Source organism: Taurulus bubalis (assembly GCF_910589615.1).
Source record: "Taurulus bubalis genome assembly, chromosome: 4".
Classification (NCBI taxonomy): Eukaryota; Metazoa; Chordata; class Actinopteri; order Perciformes; family Cottidae; genus Taurulus; species Taurulus bubalis.
Genome location: NC_136592.1, coordinates 17,270,473 through 17,290,577, shown reverse-complemented (window position 1 = coordinate 17,290,577; position 20,105 = coordinate 17,270,473). Strand labels below are relative to the sequence as shown.

At 43.1% G+C, this 20,105-nt stretch overlaps 1 protein-coding gene across 1 annotated transcript in view; it reads left to right on the top strand.

The window, feature by feature from the left end:
- elp4 (elongator acetyltransferase complex subunit 4) overlaps nt 1-20,105 on the top strand; it is a gene marked incomplete at its 5' end in the record, with an annotated part of 50,813 nt that overhangs the window by 1,713 nt on the left and 28,995 nt on the right. Inside the window, 7 exons of the mRNA XM_079217139.1 lie at nt 3,779-3,900; nt 5,317-5,451; nt 6,869-7,005; nt 9,658-9,742; nt 12,520-12,708; nt 15,977-16,085; nt 19,634-19,740. Coding sequence (XP_079073265.1) covers nt 3,779-3,900; nt 5,317-5,451; nt 6,869-7,005; nt 9,658-9,742; nt 12,520-12,708; nt 15,977-16,085; nt 19,634-19,740 — 884 coding nt within the window. The remainder of the gene's footprint in view (nt 1-3,778; nt 3,901-5,316; nt 5,452-6,868; nt 7,006-9,657; nt 9,743-12,519; nt 12,709-15,976; nt 16,086-19,633; nt 19,741-20,105) is intronic.

Genomic DNA, 20,105 nt, shown 5'->3' with positions numbered 1-20,105 from the left:
ACAGTACGCAACAACAGTTGACTCCTCCTGAAGTACACCAATCCTTTTAGTTCCTCGGCTTCAAGAACAAGTGTATGTGCTCATCATAGTACCTGAAGCAATGTTTCAATACCTGAAACTACTGTCAGTAGAAGTTGCCCTGTAAACGTCACTGTATTGGTGTTCAGAAAGATACATCATACACAATAAGTCAGATGAATATTCTATTCTGACTCATTATAGCCTTCAGTTTACACTGCATTAACCCAGCGCTGAAATCAATCATATATTATATATTCATGAATAGCCAGAAATCCAAGGTATTGCCAAAGCTGAATTCAGTGGCATGCCACAGATAATGGTACTGTCTGTCTGTTTTCGCAGGTTCTTTGTGGTTAGCGTGTCAACGTCTAGCAGAATGGCAAACAGACTAATGATCTGAAGGTCTCCAGTTAGAATCCCAGGTGGTCACACGTCCACTGTGGTCCTTAATGGATATGCTCATCTGCATATGTGTTTATAGAAGTTTTCGGAAGTACATTCAAAGCAAGTTCTAGGCACATGAATGTCTTCCACTGTATTATTATTGTTATTATCATTCATCATAGGCTCGGCTATATGCACTGGTAGACAGTGAGGTTAAGGTATTCTTGCTTCCATTTGAAGCTGTAATTTGTGTGTAGCAAAGGCCTATACCAACTGATGATATTGCTTTGCCCTTTAATTCACCCCCCCAATCGATGCAGGAGTCAGTGATTATACACTAATGCGTTCTTCCCTTCCATTTTGGGAATCAATGTACGGTTGGTTTCATCTGGTAATGAGAGACACAGTAAAGGTGAAATGCGTGTGTGAGCTCTCTTGTGTTAGTCTATGAAAGAGGTGTGTGTGTGCGTGCGTGTGTGTGTGTGTGTGTGTGTGTGCGCGCGCGTGTGTGCGCGTGTGTGCGTGCGTGCACACACACACTGTGCTGTCTGTTTTTTTGTGTGGGTGGTGTTTGTTTGTGTTTGTTTCAGGCAGTCGTCTCCTACAGTCTGCCCCTTTAGCTGTGATGGCCTGTTTGTGAGACACAGACATAAAATTATCAGACTGGTCGTCGTCTGCCTTTGAAGTGTCTTGAGCTGTCCATCCCGATTTGTCAACTCGAGGGGATCAGCTCAGTATGGCTGCTGTCTGAAGATCTCTCGTCCCTTGTGTTTTTGTAATAGAAGGAACAAAGCTTTCCATCTTTTATTATGTTGACCATGTACGGTTTCATTTCATTAAATTCGTTTAAGTGAATATGTTTTTCCTTTTAATGTACCCATACTAATTACTATGAAATTGTTGTACATATTTACATTTTTCAAAGCTTTAAAGTACACTTTGAATGAGAGTTATCTCAAGTTGAGCATAGTTTTTGTATTTGTTTAGAATACTGCAACAAATATTTTGAAAGTAGCTGCTGTCAAACTAAATAGGCATTATAGTACAGGAAATGTAGTGACAGTGTATGGCAACATTCAATTTAATAACAACCCTTAAAGTTATTTAATCACAATTACAAACTTTTCTAGTTGTAGGTTATATTGAGTTCCATTACAATTTGTTTAGTTCAGATCTTTATTGTCCCACAAGAGGAAATTATTTTGACTGCAAGGCGTCATAAAACACAACATTTAAGACAAACTGCAGATTAAAATAAAATGCAATACAGAACACAATAAAAATGTTTGTTAAACAATAAATGACGGAAACAATTATAAAAGGGGAAAAAATATGATCACAAGATTTTTCAGCTTTAACCTATATATTAAATGCCTAACAACTCCAAAGAGGTCAAGTCATCTGTTTAGATGCATTTGTATGTGTCAATGGTAAATCATCTAAGAAATCCTAACACGCAAATTGAATTGATAAAGAGGAACAACAGTCACAAGTTGAAGCTTAACAATAGAAATATGCCAGACATGTACAGTATATAGGGCTCGACAGATGTGGCTAATTGGCATTTAACGGTAGCCTCATACAACCCACCTTTATAGTAGACTTACAGTGATTTAGTTATTTTGAAGCTCAAGTGCTTTTCTATTAACTGTCCATGTTTAGTTTACCGGCCTATGCTCTAAATTAATTTGAGCTGCTCACTAGAAATCATAAAGACCAGAGATTCATACAAGGGGGAAAACACCCTGACCTAGATATTTAGTCTCCTCCCCCTGCCATTTTAGCAGACATGGTTCAGGACACTCACTCCCCTGTCTGAAGGCAACAGAGGCGTTCCCCCACTTTACCAAACCTAAGTTAGAATCCCAAAAAATCCAAAGGAGAAGAAAAAATCATGCCATGACTGTCCAGAGTGATTGATCTCCCTCAAAGATATGACCGTCCCCCACCCCCTGTTGATTGTATACCCACCCTCACCCCCACCCCCTCCCTTACCCCCCGCCTCAACAGCCTAATGACTCCTGGAGGTTCCATTTGTAAGGCTCCCATAGAAACACAGCCACAATAGGCCCCATCTTGAGAGGGCCCATCTGGGAGTCTTTGTGGGGCCTGCTGAAAGCCACAAAGGCCTGCTGACCTAGAAACCCATCAATAAGAGAACAGGGAGCCCCACCGACAACAAATTGAAGAGCCATGGAATTTCCTGTGCCATCCTAAGTCTGTAGGTGAGGACATAGACCGGGAACGTGGGAGGGGGGAATTCTCTGGATGATTCAGGATGACACGTCAGGATGTCATTCCCAAGCTGTCAGCTGTATGCCCATTACCTTAAACTGTCACTGCTGCCTTTGTCCTTGTGCCCACTGTTTGTCATTGTATGGAGAGGCCTACGAAATCTTTACAAAATGATGATTGTGACAGGAAGCAGCAGCAGCATGCTGGGCAGAGTTATGTGCCCTGCTAGGGGGGGTCATGGTGATGATGCTTGTGAATTTGGGGTGGGGAATGGCCGGGTGGCCGCTTTGTGTGCATGGAGAAAGGCTACCTTTGGTAAAATGGTTTGGGTGTTTGGAATCACTTGCCTGTCCATTTAATGCTTGAGACACTCATCTAAATGAGACTGTAATGTCACCACTCTAAGAAGAGAATGACCCTTTCCACATGTGTTTAAAAGTCTCTCATGTAACTTTGATATGCCTTTTAACCTACTTTATGACAAAAAAATACACCTGATGTAGGAACATAATAATGAAAGCATACCATTGCCAGCAGAATTCACACAAAAAGCAGAGAGATTGAACCAGATGTCGGTAAGCATTTTGAGGACAGGCACTATATTATCCTGCTTCTGCCTCCTCTTGTCAGTTGTCCTGACAGCTGGGGTACCTTTGTGTTCAGGGGGAGGTGTCAGGTGAGTGCTTAAGACAGGTGCCTCCCTCTCTCGGCTGCGGATATGATAGCTGAAAGTTGACAGGGAGACTGTGAAGACCTTAACAAGAGAGCTGAAGATGTCAGCTCCACTTTGATAGTCAGATCACACAGAAACACCTATGTTTCTGTGCCATGTTGATTGCTACTTCATCTGTTCCATACCAAAGGTAACCCGAATGTGGTCCTTATATCAATTACAGTCAGCGACTGTGATGTGGTCATAAACTTCTGGATCTGTGGTGTCTGAGTGAATGGTCAGAACAAGGCAAGATCCAATGGTTGATATATTTTTCTTCGGGAAAATGTTCGGCACTCAAATCATTTCCTTCAGAATTTTCAGACAATGTTAGCCGAATGGCATTGATTGACATAGTGTGTGTTTATTTGAGTTTTCCATTCACACTCAAATTCTGATTGTTGTTGTCTTTTCTTTCTTTTTTAGAGGAGGACCGATATGATAGCTACTCTCGTATGATCTTGAAGTACTTCCTGGCAGAAGGAGTGGTGTGTCGACATGAACTTTTTGTGGCGGCGGCTCAAGATAACCCAGATGACATTTTACAGGTATGAGAGGAGGTGTCGTATTTTGCAAGTTCTTAAGAAGGAAATTTGATTTACTGCGAAGTATGATTTTTTTTTTTTAAAGCTTTAAGTCTTGACAAACCATCCACAAAGAAGCAAGGATGGCCTCAATATGTCTACTTTAACATCATCCTCGTACAACTGCTGTACTGTCAAAAAGACATTTTAGAAAGAAAAAAAACGTTGTTTACCTTTTAGTCATCTAAAGATGTTGGGAATATTCTGCCTACTTATAGAGGTATTTTTTTTCTCACTAAAATGAATCAATCAGCTCCCGCTTGTACAGTATTCAGCCAGATTCACGCTGGTCACTCTGGTCAGACCGGGATTTAGCAGGTATTAAAAGCGCGCAGCTTTCCCCAAGATGTGTCAGGGTCAGCGGGGGTATCTGAGAGGTCGAGGGTGGCATGGTTGTGGCATTGTTGAAATGTTTCCCGATGCATCACTCTGTGAAGAGGACCGTAGTCCCAGAAGCTGACTGCCAGCCAGCATACAGGAGGAGGGCCTCTCTACCACTGATTGATAGTGGGAGGGGTCGCAGCCTCACCCTCTCTTTACATATCAAAGGCTTATTAAGAGACGGGGACTCCCAATGGGGATATATCACATAATTTATTGTTTTCACTGCTACATTCATAGTATGCTAATGTTTAGATGCTCAGGTTGTACTTTATGCATTACATAGGCATGCACACAAGAAACAAGCTTGCTGGAAGACATCAAGTTAAAGCAGGAAATTTGAGAACGCTTCCTTGCACTTAAAAACCCATGATTACTTGAACCAGTTAATCAGTCAGATTTCCCACCCACCCGATCATGTCTTTGAACCAAGGAGCAAGATTTGTATTCATTTTGTTGGATTTTTTGACTGGTTGCACAGTGAAAGAACAGGCTTGTTTATCAGTCAGCTAGTAAGAGTTTTTTCTTATTGTGCGCATTACATTGAATTAGACAATTACTCAACTGTTCAGCTTTTGAAACCGACTGACTGGCTTATTGCAGTTCTAATTTTAGTTAGACTTTGCATCTAACTTGATACAAGGGCACATCGTTATAAGAAGCATTCATCCCTGTGCACTGCTGCCACATGTGCTATTGTAAGAACCCCAATTCAGTTTTGTACATGGCCAAGAAGTCAAGATTCTCCAGGAAAGATCTCCCAGTTGAATCTGGATTTTCTTAATTGCTCGAACATGACCAGCAAAACCAAATTTGCTTTTTGGTTTACATTCAATATATCAGGATACTTTTGACAGCGTCATTTGCATTTACATTATGTATGACACATTGTGACAAGTCATTGGATATTAAACAGCTATAAGGATAGTTGAGATGCCTCTTGGCCATTCACAATCACCATATTTTAAGTTATTATATTAATTGTATTATTTTGTGTAGGAACTCCCTGCTCCCATCTTGGACGATGTTGCGATCCACAAACCAGTGGAACAGCCCAGGCTGTCTTGTGAACCTCAGAACAGTTTGGATGCCATGAAGATAGCCTGGCGCTATCAGAATCTTCCAAAAGTACAGGTAATCAGGTGATCACATGTCTGTTTATATTGTCTGAAATGATAATTATTGCAGTATATTTGGATGGCGATATAGAGTAGAAGATAGAAGAAAGATAACACTGTATTAATGCTACTTTTATCAAAAGTCCAACATGTGTCTCTGTTAATGATTGTATGAGAAAGAACAGCACTGGCTCTCTGGTCTTAGTGGTTTGGCAATTGTCTCTACCACTAAATCCATCAGCTTCTAAACTCCTTTGTGGACTGAATGAGGCCTCAGACTCTCCTTTCAGAGCTGGACCAGATTACTCACACTTAGCTGGCAATAGGTAGGCTTTTCACTGGTCCCCAACTCACATATACACACATACACACACACTCCTGCACCCCTGCTTAGCCTGGGAAACAAGAGTACTTTGTAGCCTGTGCATTGACATGTCTGCTCGCTCAACCCTATGACCCAGACCTGCACTTCTGTCTTCCCCCAAATCCCTGCCTTTCCCCCTGCTAGGGTCGGCAGCTCTACACTCTTTCTTCCGCTTTGAGGAGAGGTGACCCTCCCCTTCTACTTCTCTGCAGTCTCCCTCCTTCAGTCTATAATCCATATCGCTATGTGGATTAACAGCACACAGTGTGTCCCTGGGGATCCTCTCCCTCTTTCTCTCTCCCTGGAAACTTCTTTATATCTGTGTCCTTTCCTCATCGCACCCCCTTCCCCTGTAAAATCGTCTTTACAAACCACTAGTAAGCCCCACCAGAGGATTTGCATCCCAAATTCACCCCCAGAGTCAACGCTTACTTTCCCCTTACACACACCTCTACTGGCATAGCCCACTGTGTTACTCTCCCGATGAAGACATCAGATCAAAGGTGAGGCCGTCAGGGCGGGGATGGAACGCTAAGCGGGTTGCCTGGCTCACAAAGAGAAGATGAGCCCCTGACCCCCCTGCCCTGCTGACCCCCTCGTCCCGCCAGGAGAGGGACACACCGGGGGCCTTAATCCAGATTAGGAGTAGATTATGGGCCCCTCTAACAATGGAATCCCTGGTTTCACTGAGAGAGAAGAGCTAAAACTCACTCTTTCAGCTGCAGGAAAACATCCGCCTTCCTTTGCTTTTAAAGCCAGAAGTGGACATTTATGTGAAGAAATGATTAAGAGCATGGCCGTAGTGGTTATTTAACTTCTCTGCTTTAGGAATGTTGAGGAATGACCCATAAACAATGCAATTGCATCACCATAGTATTGTGAAGCATACTCATTTAAAATATTAGAAAGACAATTATTTATTATTTATTTATTTTTTCACAACTTTATTCTTATCTGAATTGAGTTAAATACACATAATTTAGGGTAGCGTCATTTAGGGTTGCACTTTATGTAAAGGTCTTTAGTGCTTATATGCTTTAACATGAGTTTGACTTGTTGACCTCCTCAGAGTGCCCTGGCATCCTCATCTCGGTTTGGGCACTACTATGATGTCTCCAAGACGATGGAGCCAGAGATTCGCCAGGCAGCCAAGTGCCACTGCTTCTACCTTCCAGAACATCCCACCCAGTCATCACCCACCCACAGGTAAAACGACAAGACATAATTCACAGAACGCATGGAAACCAATGAGACACCATCTGCAGAGCACAGGCACACAAACACGACATCATCTACAAAAACACAGTTACACAAATTAGACATCTTCAACAGAACACAGGTAAGCAAACATGCCATCGTTCACAGAATCCAGGTAAACCAATAATGCAGACAGACTAACATAATTTAAAGAGCACATACTTTATTAGACCCTGCAACCAGCATTAGAGAAAAGTCAAGTCGAGGAAAAAAATAGCTTCCTAGTATTTTGTAGAGCCCTTTGAAATACTCATTTATAAGAATTTAATAAACTCTAGGGCTGCAAGAAAATATTGTTTTCATTACGAATTCATCTTTTTACATTTCTGGATTCATTGTTTTTTCTATAAAATGTCAGAAATAGTTAAACATTTCCTGTAGATCAGCTGATCGATCAATTAACAGTTTTAGCTCTAATAAAGTACAGTACACAATCTTAGTTTTGTATAATAGTTGCTGAGATTCATTGAATTGCTGAAAATCTGTAAAATATGAATCATTACTGCTGGGTCCAAGCATCCACAATTTTAATTGTATCATTTAATTGAAATTTCCATTTCTAACAAAACTGAGTCCCTAAAAGCTCAGTATTTTTACCCTTTAAACAGTCAATACAAATCAGTTAAAAAGCAGCTGGGTTCATCCTCTATTCTAAGTAGCTTGCCATTGGCCTAAGACATTCAGCCTCTTGGAAAGGTTGTGTATGTCTATTCAAATAAGGGTCTTGTTTGCTCAGCGTCTGTTTGATTTCTCCTGCGTTGAGTGTATTTAGGGTTCAAAGGTCACACGGGCTCTTTACTCAGAGTGCTGTTAAACAAACAGGGGCACACGAAGGCACACTCACACACACTGGGTAAATACAGCAATCTGGAGCACAGAGGATGTGGAGGAGTCTTTATAGAATGCCTCTTCCTTTATTTCGGTAAACAGAGACTGTTTAACAGAGCACCCACGCAAACACAGTAAATGTTGTGGATATTTGGTATAAAGCATGTGTGGAACATGAGGCTGACCATTATTTTTTCATTTTTTTTCTTTTTACAAATTATTATTTCAGAACGTAATAATGCCTATTGATAGGATACAAACAAAACAATAAAATATCTTCAGCATTGTGTGTCAGTGTCATGAGTAAGAGTGACATGGTGAAACTGTTGGGTTATGGGTTATAGATCTTATAGACATTTTGACAGCAGGAAACTACACCTGCACCACACCATTGTGCCCCTAACCCCGCCCCAATACTGACACACATACAAAAATGCGCACACACACACTTAGCATATTACACACGCATATGTACCACACAAACTCCGAAGCAGGCTACTCCCCCTTGCACGTGTCCACAGCCCCATGTTGATACCCTAGCTGTTAAATTGCTCCGTTTCACTTGAAGGCATAATTGGCACAAATTGCTCTCTAGGTGATACAGATCCTGTTGTTTAAGACCAAGCATCCCCCTTCTCTCCTCCTTTCTTCCCTCGCTGAAATAGGAACACTGAGATAAAGAAGCGTCCCTGTGTATGATCTTAATTAACTGACGCACTAGCCCCTGTAGCTAAGCACCTAGACCCTTTGGTACCTGAATGAGGGGTGCTCAGTAGGGGTAGCTAAAACACAATGCCGTCTCACACAATGGCTGCCAACCACAGGCAACCTCCTGCTCAACTGCATGTCAAACCATCCCAGCCCCCTACCTAAGAGCAGGGGCATGGGCAGAGAGGCCAAGGAGGGTAGGTGTCCCTCTTTCACCAAACCAGCTCTATCATTAGCCTCAGCGGGGTCAGGAGGCACCATTGTTGGGCTGAATAACTGAAATAGAGTACATGGATGTACTTGGCGCAAGTGTAATCAACACACGTACGTATTACTGTTCTTTATGCAGGGCTATTGGTGTGTGACCAATCTATATGTATCAGCTTTTGTAGCCTGCAGGTGAAATTGACAACTGACATAGCAGCCCACTGTGACTCACCACAGAGTGGTCATTACAATGATGGGGTGTTCTTAAGTTGAGGGACTTGTGTAAAATGATGGGGTTAACATTCCTATTGGCCATTCTATAGGCACATGGCTCAGCAGTAACCCATCCCTTGACTGTTGCTCAATGTTGCTCCGATGGTACCGGATGCCCCTTGTCAATAGTGCACATCTTACCCCTGATTAAACTCTAAAATGCTGTTCCCTGTTAATTCTAGCTATCAGCCCATTAATTCCCCCCCCCACCCCCCTTCTCACTTTGTTGTGTGTCTGCTTGTGCATAAGCACGTCTCATCTGTCTGTTTGTCTGTCTGTCTCGGCACAATCAGATCCTCGGGGAGCTGACAGAGAACCAGTCATGTTGTAATTTAATCAACCAAATAAATTAATTGGATCTCTTGATATGGATCATCTGTCTGCTTCATTGGCTCCAGAAAAGCACAGTCAGGAGAAACATGCTGCAGTCATAGAGGATTAAACGACTGTGGTGAAAGGCTTGGCCCAGTTTTATCAAAATGGTTTCAATTACATTTTACACGTCCTAAGTAACCCTTTTGTGCTCTCTTTCTGGTTGTCTTCTCCACTTTGTCCACTCTCTCCTCTGTGCTGTGCTCTTTTCAGTCCCATGCTTGAGTCCTACTCTGCGCTGCTGAAGTCCCTTCAAGAGGTCATAAACAGGGAGGGCTTTGATGTTTCAGCCCCCATGGTAAGAAGGGAATGAACTGCTATTTCGCCCTTTCCAATTATCAAATCGCAAGTTTTTTATCAGGTCCCCTACTACTGTTTGTGGATTTAGTTTTGGTTCTCTGATAAAACAGATCATTGGTTTAATGCAATAGGCATGCAGTAAGCTGCCACTAGTGGTGATTCAACACATGTGTGCATTTTTTTCTTTTCAATCACTAAATGTCATTCAAGGTGAGTTCTTTGATTTCAAACTGCTAACATGTTTGTTTTGCAAATGTCTGCTTGTAACCCCATTAATTACGTTGAGCCCAGTCAGACTATTGTGCATTTAAATCATTATGAGTGATATTCACCACAGGAGGATTTTTAAGATGGAGATAATAGATCAGAATCTGTGACCCCAAGCTCTTCTGTCACATTTCAACCTCCTCTTCTCTTGAGTCTGTTTACCTCTCTGTCACCTGCTCTGCTTGGCCTCACCTGTGTGTCCCAGCTGTGTGTCTTACCTTTGACATACATCTTTTTAATAATCACTAGGGCCACACAGAATGCCAGAAACATCCATAGGCCCGTCTGTTTCCCACAGGACAGACTTCACACTGTGATGTGTGTGTGTGTGTGTGTGTGTGTGTGTGTGTGTGTGTGTGTGTGTGTGTGTGTGTGTGTGTGTGTGTGTGTGTATGTATGTATGTATGTATGTATGTATGTGTATGTATGTATGTATGTATGTATGTATGTATATGTATATATATATATATATATATATAGCTCCAGGTGACGAGCAGAGGGTTCACAGAAAGTAGGTGAATAAGGCGTGGGAGGCAAGGAGGCAAGTAGGCACACACCCTCATACTGTGTGTGTATATATATATATATACACACACAGTATGAGGGGGTGTGTGTGTGTGTGTGTGTGTGTGTGTGTGTGTGTGTGCCTACTTGCCTCCTTGCCTCCCACGCCTTATTCACCTACTTTCTGTGAACCCTCTGCTCGTCACCTGGAGCCACCTCTCCCCCTGTCACTCACACAGGGTTTACCTCCAGTACCCCCCACCCTCCCTCCCCGAGTGCTGTCACTCACGTCAGATTAACTGCTGACATCATTAAAGCAGTGTGGCCGCCTGACATGCTGTTGGCACAGTCCAGGAATGCAGCCCGGCACTGAGCGATATGGGCACTGGCACAAGAATGCCCAATATGGGTGATAGTCAGTGTGTGCGTTTGTATGTTTATTTGTTATTCCATCATCATAGACTGGTAACAAGATGCAGATTTCATATGAACTGTATTTTGTAAATAAGCAGATTAAAAGAAGGATCCATATCCTAGAGACCATATGTTTTGGAGTCGTTTGAGATGTCTGGGACAGGAGTGGCAGCAGGACTGTGAGTCTCGACAGAGATTGGCTTGTGATTAGTTTGTGGTCCCAGGCTGGCTATAGTCTATATAGCTGGCCTCTAGTCCTTGGCTGGGCTCAACTGGCACTGTTCCCTGATTTTTCTATAGGCTAAACTATAGGAGTTAAGTTTGGCCTCTCCTGATGCCACAGCAACAGTCGTGTTACCGCAGACCCCCCTGCTGGGCTGCAGACATAGAAATAGAATTCTAATTCTGTGGCCCCCAAGACCTTTGGTGGCAAAGCGTGTTAAACAAAGAAAGGGCATATCTAATAAGGACAAAGGCACACATACACAACACTAAGTATAGTAAGGTATAGAGATGCAGCACTAATGTTGAATGGTGTAGAGGAGGATGAATGTAGAGTTCGGTGTGAGAGTCCTCCTTAGGGAAACTATGAGCCAACTGTGAAAAACTCCCAGAAACAATGGGGTTTATTTTTCTTAGATGCCTGTGATTCAGATCCAGGTCCAAACGAAGCTTAGGTCATACTGTTGGGAGAGGATGGGGAGTGGGGTAGAGGAGATTTTGGGAAGGTTGAGATAATAGAGGGGGAGGGATAAAAGAGAGGAGAGGTTTCAAAAAAAGGAAAAAGTGAGCAGATTTTAGGCCAGAGCTTTGTTAATCACTCTTGGCTCTCATCTCAGTAATCAGGAGCCATCCTGAAGAAACTCCAAATAGAAGACAATGATAGTAAAGGTTAAAAACCTCTCACAGTTTGGACAGGCGCCTCTATTCTCTCAGTTTAAGTGATATATATCCTACCACTATTTGATCACTTTTTTCTCCGTCTTGGTGAGAGTGGGTTACTGTTGATCTCTTGTGGTGGAGAGGGTGTTTCAAGGGAAGTCACTCCACCCTTACCCAGGCCCCCTTGGCTGCAGAGCATCACTGTTGTGCCAAGAATGTGCTAGGGTTTCTGGGTGGCAGCCATATTGGAAGCCTGTCTGACAGGTCCATTGTGCGTGTGTCAGATGGCCTCTGTGATTGGGCAGTTGTGTCCAGTCACGTTTGGGCACTGTGTTCCGATCGTCTGTGCTGGTGAGCAGACTGTCCAGTCGCCCTCTCCCAGAGTTTGGGAATACTACCCAAAACAGCACCTTTCCAAAATAATGCAAAAGCAGCAATCTGTTGTTCTTAAGATGTAATGTGAGGGCTTACGTATATATTGTGCGGTCATCTGGCAGAATTCTGGAGATTGCAGTTTAAAGCTAGTAAAATGGGTTATTTGTCACAGCACAACAGAAGCCACAGCCTTCGGAGTCTCAGTCCCGCTCCCCGGATTGTATTTCCGCATTAGTATGTGTGTTTACTTCTGTAGAAAATTAAATTTTTGTATGACTTTTTAATTTTTTTTTATATTCCTGAAGCCTTCTTTTTGCTTGTTCTTTCCCATAGTCAAAGTCGCGTAACATCCTGCGAATTGGGCTTCACTCTCTTGGCTCTGCTTTGTGGGGCGATGACCTGAGTTGCCACAACAACCCTAGAAATGGCCACGCCCTCACTACCTTTCTCTATGGACTGCGTGCTTTGCTGAGGTCATCACTATCAGTTGCAGTAGTTACTGTGCCTTCACATCTCATCCAGGTAAGACAACTCTGGACACATGAAAACAACTCGGCACAGTTCATAAGCATCAGCGTTTACTTAGAATGCAATTTATCTGATAAGCAACCGTAACCTTTATATATAGCTGATATATATCATTTTATGTTAGTTTTAATTAGTAGAAACCAGTTTGTCATGCAAGAATGCCATGATATACAAGCTTAACAAGTCCTAACTGCAGCAGGTTCTGATTTATTATCTAATTCTTTGCTCTGTTGTGTCCGAAACCACTTTCCTTTAAGCGCCACCAGAGGGATAAATAACGTGATAAAGTTGAATAAACTTGAGTTTCGATTCAAGAGACAGTTAAGATTGTTTGTGCGTGGGTTGATGTTTGGCCCATGTGCTTTTTCTTTGTCTTGTTCATTAATGGGGAACAAAATTTGAAGTCTTTTGTAGTGGGGCCTCCTCTTGACCCTGTGGTCCAGTGTCACCCTGGTATGACTCAGGCCTGCGCGGGGGCCTCTTCCTCACGCATCGCTCCCCCAACAGACCCAGTCGAGTGCACACTTCATTCAAAGGCTTCTAAGTTTGTTTGTTTGGGCTTTTAATTACTTGAAGCTGTACACAATGAGAGTGTGTGCCTGTGTATGCATTTTATTCTCTTACAAAATATCCCTCCTTGTAGTTGTGTGTATCTCTGGCTGTGTTTGTGGGGGTGTGTCTATTTGAGTGTTTGGGGGGGTATGAGTCCGCGTGCATGCGTCTGTGTACAGTCTGGCCTCTCAGTGTGAAGGTGGAGTCATCTGCTGAGGCATATGGCAAACCACAGCCCTCCCCCAGACAGTCGGCCATAGACGCACACTCACCAGAATAGCCATCTGAGACTTTCTGCTCAAATGTTTTATCTCGCCTACATTTAAGACATCCTACTTCCTTATAGTCCCCATTCTTAACAACATGGAAGCTGCATTGTGTCTGATCCTTGATATAAAGATATAGGTGATGCTTAACTTTCTGAACAGCTGTGTTGCCACAACATGCTCTGGCTCCAAGCCTATATGCTCGGTGCACAGCGGCCTTGGCCTAGTCAAAAAAGGTAAAGTGGCTAACTAGCAGATGTCAGCTGTGGTGGGAGCAGTCCCCCTGTCCCTCTCTGGCCTGGCCTCCAAACCCTTAATCTGTCCCTCTTCTCCACCCTGGGGAGTGCAGTGAATGAGCGAGGGAAGAAGAGGAGAGGGGGAAATTTTGGACAGAATCAGGTGTTGGATGACTAAGCCAACATGGAGGTAATGAGAGGCTGTTAAATATGGGCATCAATGAAATGACCTTATGATTAGTTTAACCAAACTTGGTGGTGTTGTCATAAAAAAAAAAATAAAAAAAATTCTATTTGATCAGCTAAGGCACCAAGGTGTTCGGGCTGCTCATTATAAGTTAATGTCAGTGTGCATGCTATGTTATGAATTGTGTTTGCAGAGCTTCTTTCTGCCAGTACCTTTGCTTGGATAATTAGCTTAGTTAACGGCGTGTGGCCTTTTGGAAAACTGTCTAGACTAGTAGCAGGCCTAGCTGGCCAAGACCACACTGGACTCTCTATCTATTATTAAGCAGCTTGGGAAGTTGAGCAACTCACTGAAAGCCTCCTCAAAGCAGCCCAGTGCCACAGTCCATCTGAAACATTAATTAGGCTTGTCCTAGCCTGGTGCTGCTGCTCAGGCTAAGTGGTGTCCTGACCTATGCAAATGTTTATTCAGGTAACGTTGTTTAGTACTGTGGTGGGGCTACAAAACCTGCAGGCTCATTTTAATTTTCCTAGAAATGTACCATAAATTTTCAATTTACCTTTATGTTTAAAGTCATCATGACAAATACCTGTCTGTGGACAGATTTGATCAATGCGATGCGACACAACTTCTGCAAGATGCAGTCAGAAAACTTTACAGGTGTTTATTTGAGATTAAAATGAAGATAGGATTTGAAGATGGGTGTGGTCCATACAAGGGTGCTAAAGTAAGAGGGTAGGAAGCCGGGAAGAGGCCATCGGCCACCCCACCTTACGCCCTAGCTCTTCCTATGACTTGTTCAGAGGATTTATACTGATGGAATCTGAGCTAATTGAGCCGGCATAGACTTTCATTGCAGAACTGAAGTGACTCTTGCTTTAGTCCCTTATCAATTATAAATACGCAAAAAAAGAAAAGAAAGATGTAACCTCCTAAAACTCAAGGAACTGTGGAGCACTTGCATGCCTTACTGACGTCATTCTGCCCTTCTGCCACTGAACTGAGCAGTTTGGACACTTTGAATTCCTCTGACTTTGAAACTTTTGAGTCTTTGCCAAGGAGTCTCATTTTTGTATTATAGCGAGCACAGAAGAATTATTATGGCCGAGAAAAATTAGCACACATAAAGTTTAAGCAGATCCTCTCTCTCATTCTGACACTATTGGCCATACTGTGCCATAAGTGTTTTGAATAATGTGTTGTATTCAAACTCTTACGTTGGCTTTATTGAGGCATTTAAGAGACCTCAGATACCCTGTAAGTGCTGGCGGTCCTGACTGGTGGGATATGCATACTTTAAAAGTAGGACAAAAATGAAAAGGAAGAAGAAAGAGTGGGGAAAAGACATGAAGGCATGAAAACTGCATTAGGCGGTGGCAGCCAACACAGAGAGAAGGATGTGAATGATTCAAGAGGCAAAGGGATTAATAATGCAGGACTCCCTCTTTCCCTCCATCCCAGTGTCCCTCTCGTTCCCCTCCTCTCTCTTTACCCTCTGACTCTACCCTTTTGTATATTTCTCCTTCATTCTTTCTATCTACTGTATTCGCCCCCTGACATGTCGTCTTTGTTGTCAAGTCACTGACCTAACCAGTAGGGGGAGCTCTCCCCATCAAGCCTCTGCTGCTTTCTCCCACTTCCCCTCTATCCTCCCCTGCCTTGTGCAGGTTTGAGAGTGTCTCAACGGTTAACTTTTTTGTAAAAAATTTGTTTGATGAAGTAAAGATCATTTCAGTGTGTTTTGATTGACTTTTCCCAAGCCACTTTTGTATATGTGTGCCTGATGTAAGGTGTAGGTCCATTTTCCTGCCCCAACATCACCTGTGTGTAACCCCTATCAGGGCTCTTTCCCCTCTATACCTCATCACCCTCACCTAAGCCATGGGCAGAAATGACCTGGCCACGGGACATGATGACCTAATTTAATTGCAACACTGATGGCCCGTCAGGTGGCTTTTAATTACCTGCTCATGTTTCACTCTCTGTGTGTCTCTGTCTCCCTCCCTCTCTCGACCCTACAGGACAGAGCTCTAATGGGCAGCATAACCAGGCTATGTGACAATGCCATAGCCCTGGAATCATTCAAAGGCTCTGAGAGAGAGACCAACCCACTCTACAAAGATTACCATGGTAAGAACACACACACTTGCTTATCTTTCTGTCTCTTTTCCATCAAATACACACACATACACACAAGCAGTGCATTAAGGCTGGGCTGTGGATGGAGGCAGGGCAGCCCCCTTGCAGGCCAGGCTGTCAGTGTGTGTTAGTGTGCTGCTGCTCAATCAGACGTGCTCCTCAGTAGACAGGCCGGGGGGGATTCAGCTGCCACGCTGTACCCCCTCTCCCTCTCCCTCGCACCCTCACCCCCTCCATCCCGGCCTCCTCCCCCCTACAGCAGAGCCTCTCTCCCTCTCGCCTCGCATCGCCTCGCCCCCTCTCCATCCCCAGTCCCATACCCCTGAGGCTCTGGAGCAGAGCAGACCAACACTGGGGAATCGATATTCTCACCATCACTCTCTCTTCCTCTCTGCCTGTATCTCTTCATCCCTCACTCAATGTCTCCATGGCCAGCATGCTCTGCTAATATATTGAGGGCAAGGCTTTCAGTAGGAAAGAGGACACTGGTATGGGACGATTTGAGAGATGGAAACGAAGAAAGGAAGGGGGCAACATAGTTTGCCTCTGCTCTCTCGGCCCTCACCATCACTTTTTCTTTACGGTTTTATCATTCCTTCTTTCTCCTGTTTGCTTCCCTCTTTTTTATTGCACTCTTCGTGCATAAAGGTCAGTTTAAGCGAGTGGAGTATTTTTAGCCGTGCCTCTCGAACTCTCCGACTCACTCTTGCGCTTTTCCTTTCATTTCCCCCCTCCCTCCCATCCTCGGGTTAGACAGCCCCGGTTGTGACAGATGAGGGGATGAGGAATAAAAAACATTCAATGGCAGATTTTGGTTTCGTCCAACACCATGTTTTATTTAGATAACACATCCCATAGTGATCACATTCCTCTGCCTTGTAAAGGCAGGTGGCATGTGCACCCATTCAATATATGCACGTTGTAGTGCATCACTTTTTAAACTAATGTTGTAGTACAAAAAGGTTGTTTGGAATTTGCAATTAATACTATTTGAATTCCTTGTTCAAGAATATAGTTGCCATCTGTTTAACCAGCCAGAGAAATTATGGTTAGGTTATGAAATACATTTATGTGCATGATTGTTTTGATGTGTGTTCATGAGTGCAAACGCATCTGGTACGAGTGTGAGAGTGCGTGCGGATGCGTGTGCGTGCGTGTTTGCGGCAGCAGTTCAGGGCTGCTCAAAGCATGCTGGGAAGCCTGTCACTGCAAATCAGGCAAGGGGAAATCACCCAAGTGCACAGAGGAGAGAACCCACCATCCCCCACTTTCTCTGTCTGTCTCCCTTTCTCCATTACTCCCTCGATCTCTTCTTCTCTCTCTCACGCTCATTTAACCATTCCCACTTTTACAGTACTTTCCAGTTTTATGAAAATGTAACTTTGTGGTGACAGGAAAAGAGAAACAAAGAGTAAAATAATACTCCACAGCTTCCCTCTATCCTTTGCAGGAATCGCTAGCTTCTATGTTCTCTCATTGCTGTAATGTGTCCTTTAATTGGCAAATTTAATTTACAGTACAGCCATGCTCCAGCCTGTAGAGAAATACGATCAGAGTAGGAATGGAGACATTGAAATGTTTATAGATATCACATAACATGTATTTTTTTGGGTGGTTTTGTCTATCAGTGATATATTTGTATTTCACTACAATACCACCATGTTTCTGGTCAGCAGAGTTTACTTACTATACAACGTAGATGTCTGAAAAACACTGTTTGTCGATGACTTATACTACATTCAATTAATTCCCTCAAGTAGACAAGGAGAGTTAACTTCAAATCAAATTTGGAAAAAAGTTACATTGATTTTTGCGCAACATTTTCAATGGAATCAGCAGGTTCCTTCTGGAAAACAATTTTACGATGCTGACTGTTACGCTTGTTTTCAATGAAAATAACTTTTTGTCGGTATCAAAAATAGAAGCTATTTGAAATGTACAAATATTAGGAATCTATGAGGTTGTCATATTAGATAGAAATTGCCTGTCATGTGTAAAGTTACAAACAAATCCTCCATGTATGAAATCTGCACTATTTTTTACAAGATTTCCACCCTTGTGTTGTCTTCGGGTCAAAATGACCCGTGTACGAGTGTACACTCACCTAAAGGATTATTAGGAACACCATACTAATACTGTGTTTGACCCCCTTTTGCCTTCAGAACTGCCTTAACGTGACATTGATTCAACAAGGTGCTGAAAGCATTCTTTAGAAATGTTGGCCCATATTGATAGGATAGCATCTTGCAGTTGATGGAGATTTGTGGGTTGCACATCCAGGGCACGAAGCTCCCGTTCCACCACATCCCAAAGATGCTCTATTGAGTTGAGATCTGGTGACTGTGGGGGCCATTTTAGTACAGTGAACTCATTGTCATGTTCAAGAAACCAATTAGGAATGATTGGAGCTTTGTGACATGGTGTATTATCCTGCTGGAAGTAGCCATCAGAGGATGGGTACATGGTGGCCATAAAGGGATGGACATGGTCAGAAACAATGCTCAGGTAGGCCGTGGCATTTAAACGATGCCCAATTGGCACTAAGGGGCCTAAAGTGTGCCAAGAAAACATCCCCTACACCATTACACCACCACCACCACCACCAGCCTGCACAGTGGTAACAAGGCATGATGGATCCATGTTCTCATTCTGTTTACGCCAAATTCTGACTCTACCATCTGAATGTCTCAACAGAAATCGAGACTCATCAGACCAGGCAACATTTTTTCCGTCTTCAACTGTCCAATTTTGGTGAGCTCTTGCAAATTGTAGCCTCTTTTTCCTATTTGTAGTGGAGATGAGTTGTACCCGGTGGGGTCTTCTGCTGTTGTAGCCCATCCGCCTCAAGGTTGTGCGTGTTGTGGCTTCACAAATGCTTTGCTGCATAGCTCGGTTGTAACGAGTGGTTATTTCAGTCAAAGTTGCTCTTCTATCAGCTTGAATCAGTCGGCCCATTCTCCTCTGACCTCTAGCATCAACAAGGCATTTTCGCCCACAGGACTGCCGCATACTGGATGTTTTTCCCTTTTCACACCATTCTTTGTAAACCCTAGAAATGGTTGTGTGTGAAAATCCCAGTAACTGAGCAGATTGTGAAATACTCAGACCGGCCCGTCTGGCACCAACAACCATGCCACGCTCAAAATTGCTTAAATCATCTTTCTTTCCCATTCTGACATTCAGTTTGGAGTTCAGGAGATTGTCTTGACCAGGACCACACCCCTAAATGCATTGAAGCAACTGCCGTGTGATTGGTTGATTAGATAATTGCATTAATGAGAAATTGAACAGGTGTTCCTAATAATCCTTTAGGTGAGTGTATATGTATGTGTGTTGATGGGTCATTTTGACCCAAAGACAACACGAGGGTTAAAAAATGAAGCACACAACTTTGTCTAGGTTGTTTCATTGGCACAGTGTAACGTAAAACATGTACATTGTGGATATGCACACTGGAATATCTTGCTTGTACGTTTACTCCAGTGTTGATGCTCTGTTCAGCTCAGGTAGTTCTAATCTGCTGTCACTGTCCTTCCCAGGTCTGCTGCATGTGCGCCAAGTACCTCACCTGAACTGTCTGGCGAGTAAACTTCCCGACCACAAGGACCTGGCCTTTAAGCTCAAGAGAAAACAGTTCAGTATTGAGGTAAGTTGTCAAGCTTCGTGAGTGTCTTTATAAACAAAACACACTGTTAAGGGTTCTACCCTCTTATCAGAATCAGATTTTCTAATGTGTTTTTGTAACGTGCTATGTAACCATTAACCTAAAACAAGAGCTGAATTTAGATGAGTAATTATTTATTGAGAAAGCCATTACATTTGTTCCCATTCATCATGTTTGTAGCAGTGCTGAAATTAAGTGCTGATGATAATGAGAAGTCTCGCACGTTAGTTCTGCCACCCTGTATCTACTATTGGGTGTCAAAATCAAAGGTGAAGCTATATTGACTGTTGCTGCCACACTTACTCCAGAGGCAACAGAGTGAGAACAATCTCTTTCTTTATTCATGA